The sequence below is a fragment of the Rutilus rutilus genome (genome assembly GCF_951802725.1).
Source record: "Rutilus rutilus genome assembly, chromosome: 10".
Lineage (NCBI taxonomy): Eukaryota > Metazoa > Chordata > Actinopteri > Cypriniformes > Leuciscidae > Rutilus > Rutilus rutilus.
Window position 1 is genome coordinate 42214032 of NC_140215.1, and position 8451 is coordinate 42222482.

At 40.4% G+C, this 8451-nt stretch overlaps 1 protein-coding gene across 1 annotated transcript in view; it reads left to right on the forward strand.

Moving 5' to 3' along the window:
* Positions 1-4633, forward strand: part of pcbp2 (poly(rC) binding protein 2) — a 14035-nt gene extending 9402 nt beyond the window's left edge. The window contains exons 11-12 of the mRNA XM_084422059.1: positions 607-776; positions 3463-4633. Of these exons, the coding sequence (XP_084278185.1) occupies positions 607-776; positions 3463-3499 (207 nt within the window). The 3' untranslated portion in view covers positions 3500-4633. The remainder of the gene's footprint in view (positions 1-606; positions 777-3462) is intronic.
* The last annotated feature ends 3818 nt before the right edge of the window (positions 4634-8451 follow it).

Consider the following 8451-nt stretch of genomic DNA (forward strand, 5'->3'; position numbering starts at 1 on the left):
CGATTCTGATTTATTGATTTTACCCGATGAGGTCAATAAACCGATATTCAGCTGCTATTAAATGTTCTGCAATAAGACACTGAATATGATGAGCAGAACTCATCAGGCTAAAGAACACTTGCAGAACGCTAGCCTGCGGTTAAAAACACCACAGAAGAACAACTAGCCCAACTAATATAAACATCAAGCATTATTAAAGACAAGTTAACACAAATAGACACAACTGAACAAAGACATGATTAAAACAGTGTTTTAATATTTTCAAGTTCAGAAACGAATCAAATGTAAGATAACACTGCACTTTATAAATAAAAATACATTACAAGTATAGTTACACAAGTTACTAAGTGAAGAACGAGTGAGTTTTCTCTGTTATAGAGACGGCAGGAATATCAGTGCTGTCACTTTAAGAGCTGATCCAGTATACTGATGCACGTGAACACACTCTCTCGCGCTTCAACGGTTTAAAGTCATATTGAAACACACACACATTAATCGATAAGTATTCGATTCCCAACCCTAGATGCGACTCAAGTGTTGTGAGCACGCATCATTGAGCACTGCTTTGTGAATTGTTAGTTGTAATGTCTTGGTTGATTGTGACAGTTGATTGGCTGCATCATCGGCCGTCAAGGTGCCAAGATCAACGAGATTCGCCAGATGTCCGGGGCACAGATCAAGATCGCCAACCCCGTGGAGGGCTCGACGGACCGTCAGGTGACCATCACCGGCTCGCCCGCCAGCATCAGCCTGGCCGAGTACCTGATCAACGCACGGTAACGCATCACCCTCACCTGTGTGTCCCACATCAGCAGCTTTACCGTACTCCACATCAGCTTTACCGTACTCCACATTACCCTGCAAACTGCGGGATTGAAATTGCGAGTGTAAATACGCCCAATGGAAACGCGTCAATTTCACAAAAACTCCCATTTATCGCAAAGAAGTTTGTAAACACACACGAGGTGGTTTTTCTGGCAATTCGAAAAAGTAATATTTCGCTAAACTGCAATGGAAATAGTTTTTGCGCACTAACAGTCACCTGACGTAGATGATGCGGCGTGTTTGGTAGGGGAGTCGAAATTACTCGTGTCTACGATGCAGACGAGGACGATTCGGTATCGGTTCAGTAATAGACCATAACCGATTATAATGTACTGACGCTCTTCTGACGTCATTTGTGGTGTACGGTAGCATACAGTGGCAGAGGGAGGAGAGACGCGAGTGAGAGAAAATGAAAAATGCTCCAACTACTTTAAAGGCCCACATCTGGGCACATCTGGGCACATTTCGGCTTTTATGAACAACCTGTTAAGCACGACCTGCAGAAGACACGCTGTGTGCGCTCATGTCACGCACACATAGAATATGCAGGAGGTAATACCACTAATTTGATAAACCACGTTAGCCGTTAACACCTGGCAGAGTCTGACTGCTTTAGAGACGCGCGGATGAGCTCCAACGTCACCCGAATCCACAGCCAGAAATAAATCATCCACCCGCCCCAATCATTTTCTCTGATTTAAGTTCCGCACCCGATGGTCAAATTACAGTTATTCTGTGTTACGCGTGATTATAAATGGATGATCGTCACCTTCAACAGCGGATTCGGCGACGGTTGATGCGCGCATCTTTAATGGTCATATAATACACTGCTTTTAAGGATGCGGTTCATCGCGATATCAAATTGAACTGAATCGATGACATGATCATCGCAATCGAACCGTGAGACCAGTGTCGGTTCACACCCCTAGTGTTTAAAGAGAAGACGAGACAGTTCTCTATTAAACTCATAAAAGACAAAAGAATTACAGCAATTCTGGATTCTAAACCACAAGGAAACGCCCCAATCACGAGCTTGAAGCAGGTCTGAGGGAGAAACACCCAGAAACTCCCAGTATAAGAGTCTGTCCTGTCATTAATGCTGAATCGCACGCATGCGTCTCCTTCCATCACTAATGGCCAGTGCGACGGCTGAGATGTGTAAACCTGCCAACATCTGTCGCCATCGACCATGATTTCTGATCACGCAGAAAATAGGCTTGGGCGGTATTCGAATTTTGATACCGTCAAACCTCCTCCCTATTTTACCGGGGTAAACGGTACTACCGAGACTAATTAAAAATTATGACATAATGGGCTCAGACGGCGTCACCAAACTGTTGGCTTGTGCCTACACCGTTCAGAAACTGAATGCCAGATCGGGCAAAAAAACAACAACAAAAAAATCAAGCCCAACCCCTGCACGTTGTGTCTGAGTCAGGCCGACGGCATTAACTGTTATTATGAGCCCGAGCCCACCATTATTCAACATAATATCTGTGTGCGTGCAACAAGCAAGAAGTGCCTTTGTAATCCGGTGACGCGTGTCCATTGATTTTTATTAATAAAACTTTTCTGCAAAGATGGAAATTGACGATCGGCATCTCCGTAGTGAACGCTATAGAGAGAAATGCACATCATGGATTACAGAGAGTAGGCTAGTCTATTTATTTTCGTTTTGAATGGTTTCGTTTAATGAAATTGACGATCGCATCTCCGTATGAACGCGCCTAGAGAGAAATGCACATCATGGATTACTCAGCCTAATCAGTGAGTAGCCTATTTCTTTCGTTTTTAATTGTTTCGTTTAAATAAATTTCAAGCTTTATTTATATATATTTGTCATGTCTGTGAGGCATAGCCTACACTGAGTTTCGGTTAATTTATGAGATTTCAATGCAAGTGACCGCGGCATGCCCATCATGTCATGATTATCCAGGCAATTGGTTGATGAAAAATTTATTAAAATTAAGAAACAATATATACAAAACGAAATTCGTTTTTAAAGAGGCCTTTTACAAAACTAAATTTATTGAAGTGGTCAAATCGTCTGACTCCGGATGCATCCCATCTTATTTGTGCCGTTCACTTTTCATAATCAACAAAGATGGAAAAAATAACATTATAATATTTTAACAAATACGAAACTTAATGCGCTTATTTAACGAACTCGAGAACAAAATGCATCCTGGCGAGTGGTGAGTGGGCAGTTGTTTCGGAGATACGACATTAGGTTAGAGGTGTTTACATCTCTTGTATTTACCGCCTCTCCCTTCTCATTCGGTTGGAACCAGAAATATTGCCAAACTGCAACCACACATAAGCATTTTTTAGGCAATAAATAAATTATATATATTATAGGCTATATAAGTGCCGGTAATGACGGTATTGAAACTGATACCGGTGCTATTTTAAGATCCCGCGGTATCCGATATTACCGTAATACCGCCCAACCCTAGCAGAAAAACATTTACGCTTCAGTCGCATAACATCGGCTAATGGAAACGGCGTCATTTCACAATCGTTTTTTATCGACATTTAGAAAATATGGCGAAAGTTTAGCGCAAATCTGTAATGGAAACGCGGCTAGTGAGGTTCATCTGACACGTGATTGACATCTGTGTTCTCTCGCTCTTGCAGACTCTCGTCCGAGGCGACAGGGATGGCTGCGAACTGATGTCTCTCTCTCTCTCTCTCTCTCTCTCTCTCTCTCTCTCTCTCTCTCTCTCTCTCTCTCTCTCTCTCTCTCTCTCTCTCTCTCTCTCTCTCTCTCTCTCTCTCTCTCTCTCTCTCTCTCTCTCTCTCTCACCCTTTTCTCCTCCTCCATCACATTTACGCTCTCTAAGTGCAAAAAGGAAACCAAGTATTTTCAACCCATCCTTTCCTTTCACCCACCCCAGCTATGCTTCATGGATATATACACACACACACACACAAGTGTTTTATTTATTTATTTCATGAAAATGTTTTTAAAAATCCCTTTGCGTACAGTTTTTAATGTCTCTTTTCTTTGCGTATTTTTGTCAGTTGAACATTACCATACGGAAGCGACAGAGGAGAAAGTGGGAAAAATCTGAAAAAACGCATTAATATGTTTTTGTTATCTCAGATTTTTCTTATAAAAACAGAAAAAATAAAAAAGAGAGCAACTACAAAATGATAGATTGACCGTTTTTTCCCTGTATCGGACATTTATTTATTTTAATTTAACTCTAGGAAGTTACGGATTTTAAAGTCCTAGACGTGAGTCAGAGGATAAGCTCTGCTTTCTGCATCAGGTGTCAGGTGACTTCTGGTTTGTTTCTTTCTTTTTTTTTTTTGACATTGAATATTTGTCATTCCTCAATATTTGTGTTTTTTTTTCTTCTTTATCCTGAAGTTGGAGGTTTTGTTCGAGGGAGGGTTGGGAGATGCTGCAGTTTCTGCACACATGACATTTACTGCTATAATAATGAGTTGAGAATATTTCTTTTAGAGAGAATATTTTTTTTAACCCTGTGGTTTGGAGCCCAGACTGGAGGATTCCCAATTGACCTTTATATGATGATGATGATGATGCGACTGAGTTACTGATCAATTACATGACTAGAAGGAACTTTCTAGATTTAACACTAGTTTCCTCTCTACTCTGCTTGAGTAATAGTTATGTTTTCTATTTTATTTTATTTTTTTCTATTTTATTTTATTTTCTCGCAGGAGGAAGGAAAACCTAAAACCTTTTTGTGCACGTTTTCTGAATATTGTAGATTTTGGAGTGCAGCTGGAATGAAGAATTAAACATGCAAAATTAAAACATGAAATGCTGAAACTATGGAATGGTGTCCTTTGGTTTTTACGTCTTGTGTTGTGATGCGCATCTGAGTGTGATGAATGTTTGACTAAGAAGAAAATGTAAGGTCAGTGTTTCTGAACTCCCTGAAACGCCTCCATTGTAGTCTTGAGTTTCTTCCAGGAACGAACACGTCACAATATTCCTCATAATAATTCATACGCAGAATAAAGGGGCGGGGCCTGGTTGAGTTAGTTAGTAGTGTGTTAAACTGGCAGTTATAATAAGGGGCGGGACATTTCCCAAACACACTCGAAGCGCTCGACCAATCACAACACTGCTCCAGCCGACCAATCAGAGCACAGTGTGCTTTTCAGAAGGAGGGGCTTCATGGAGACAGGAACTGAACAGAGCGTTACTGACAGACTGGGAAGAGAGGAGCCGCAACAATGGAGAATATGAGGAAAATAATCAACATTCAAGCAGGAAAACCTGGGGCCTGTTTCAGAAAGGAGGTTAAGTGAAAACTCTGAGTATGTTAACCCTGAAATGAGGGAAACTCTGAGTTTTCTGTTTCAGAATGGGAGGTATGTTAAACCTGAGAAAGCAAAGTAAGTCAAGCCCGTTTCTGAAAGAGAGGTAACTTATACTCAGAGTCAGTTACCATGGTGACTTACTCTGTGAACCTAACCTGGGGTGCGTTTCCCGAAAGCATCGTTGGCCAACTATGGTCGCAAGTTCCGTCGTTACCAATAGAGTTCAATGGACATTGCGATGAACTTGCGACCATAGTTGGCCAACGATGCTTTCGGGAAACGCACCCCTGGTCGGGAGCAGGTTTTCTTCTGTAAACCCAGACTTTCTATCGGTCTCCTCCCCTTTTTTAAAGGGGAAGCGGTGTTTAAACACCTCATTCATTCTTTCAGTAATTTTTTATTAATAAAATTCATATTTTATTAATAAATAAAATATTGCTATTTTTATTGCAGTTTTTTTCTATTTTTTTTATAAGATTAAGTCTATATAACTCCTAACTGGCAACTGAAAATACAGTAGTAGATTAGAGTTACATAATGTAGTTCTAAACAAATTCTACAGAATTAAACTGTGGCATTTACTGGAAATCACTGAAATGTGTTAATCTGTGCAGCAGAAGTTGATGGGCGGTCCTCCTGCTGTTCTTCCACACTCTGGGGGCGGAGGGAGAGATAAGAATACCGGTTTATACTTAGATTTAAACTTAGATTATCCACATAAAAATTTGAAAAAATCTGAATGTGTAGATTGTTTGATGTGTAGACACATAATATTAACATTACCTCTGTAGGCCTCTCTGTGGCAGCAGAAACTATTTATCCTCATAATCCTGTGAAGATGAGCATTTGGTCGAGTGCACTTTATAACACTGTTTAATTTCTGGTGTATTGAGTAGGCGACTTACAACTGCCTGGGGTTCTGTTGGGACAGGAGGCTCCAAAAGACAGATATTACCATCAGAATCTGTTAGGACCAACAAAAAACCCAACCTCAAAGTAAAATAAATGGAAATATCAAAAATAGCCTATCTAAAAAATAACACATGTAAACCTCTTACATTTTATGAAGGCCCTTGAATCTTTGGGAGTGACTGGCTCTGAAGTCCCTCCTGGAATTCCCTCAGCTGTAAATGCTGCTGCACTGCTAGACACTGGATGCTATTTAGTTATTTAATATGTCAAATGTTTGTAAAGTCAGGTAGCCTACACCCATGATATGCTCAAGCCTTCCCTGATTGAATTATGTTTTTATATTTAATTTTCAGCTGCTGCCATGTTCTTTTAATGCCTGCAGGATTGCTCCACATGAAAATTGAAATTAGGTTGAATAACACACTGTTTTTCCTGTTTCACCTCTGATATTATAACAGTTGGGTAAGTTACTCTAAAATAGTTATCAATGTTATCTTCAACAGTGTAATTAGATTAATGTAATAATTACTATCTTTAGAAAGTATTGGTCTACTTATTACTAATTACTAAATCCCATATCAACCTCAACCACTTGAACAATACAAGGAGAGACAAGAAACTGCACTTTTAATGCTTTCAAATAAACAATATACAATTGCATGAACTATTCTTGAATTGACCAAAGTGTGTAGTAGAGGGAGAAGGTTACATAAAAAATATACCTTTTAAAATGTATGTTAAATCCACTATTGTTTTATACAGAATTGTTCTCTAGTCTATGCAGTAGCCTATTTAATGTAATTACATCAGATTTTATTTTAAATTACAGAAGAATTAAGAGTTATGCCTTTAATTAAATCACAATATTTAGATTACTTGGTAATTAATTACACCCAACACTGTATAACAGTAATTCCATTGATAATGGCTTCTGTTCTAGAAGAGCACAAAAACAACATCAAGACTTTGTACAAGAGCATGATAGGTCGGCAAGCCGGTTTTAGGGCGTTTTCACACCTGAAGGTCCGCACTAAGGTCCTAAACCAAAGTTCATGTTTTGATACATTGAATGCATTCAGTTAGTTTTGGTTTGGTTTCACATTGCAATTATGTGAGCGCACTAAAGAACTTTACATGACGTACTCACGTCCTGTTGTCATCATCTACGTGGGCTGCATCTTGACATTGATTAGTTTGTAAACGGACGTGCGTCTGACTTCAGCATGTTGTCAATTCGGCGGGTAACTTTGACAAGAATGAATGAACAGACGCATATCGTTGCCACTATACTTTTATTATTATGGCATTACTCCCTGCAGCACCGACTATACTTGAGGCTAGTTCACATTCGCCAAATGAACGTCCTTGTTGTGCGAACATTTTATCATCGCCGGCCGGAAGGACACAGGACAAGTGTGTGTGTGTGTGTGTGTGTGTGTGTGTGTGTGTGTGTGTGTGTGAATCAGCTGTAAGAAACGCTGTGGGCAGGACTGACAGATCTGCACATAAATATTCCTCTTCAGTTGTTTAGGCAAAGCGGGAACCACTGGAACTTCCTGTAAATGGTCTGAAAGTCTGAACCATACAGAAAATGCGTTCACTCTAGAAACGAACCAAACCTTTGTTCAATTTGATCCGGACCGAGACTACCTCTTTTCGTCGGAAAAATTTCGTCTGTTTGGTCTGGACCGTTAACTTGAGTCAAAATGCAAATCTGTGACATCAAGTGGACTTTTGAAGCTGAAATAATGAGTGGATTGGAATAACGAGAGGAATAACATGGATAGAACTTTCTTGTTGGAAGATTGTAATGCATCACAGTCAGCCAGGTACAAGGAAGGGAGACGATGGCTACTAATTAGATGAGACAAAAAGTTTTATTTTTCGCAACTTGTGTGGAATATGTGACAATCGGGTCCAGTCGGGTCTGTGTCTTCCCGGCGGATTCGGGTCCAGCTTTCAAATAATAGACGGGTCCAGGTCAGGTCCGGGTAGTACATTTATGGCATTTCTCGGATCTACATGGGCCCGGGTCCAACTTTTGAAATAATAGACGGGTCCGGGTCAGTTCGGTGTAGCACATTACGGGTCTCTTCGGGTTCGGGCACAAATTTTTGGACCCGTGTAGACCTCTAGCTTGGGGTCCATGGTGCATGACTTTGTTAATTTATTTAGATGATGTGGTTGTGTTCTCCCCTGACTTTGACAGCCATCTTCACCACTTGGAACAGGTGTTTCAGTAGTTGTTTGAGCATGGCCTGAAATTGCAATTGGAAGTGTAAGTTGTTTCAGCAACAGGTAACCATAACCCTAACAGGTAAATTACGTGGGGAATGGCCTGTCCCACAAACCATCAAACAGGTTAGGGTTAGTGTTAACCCACTTGTACATCTAGCCACTGCCAACCTGGGA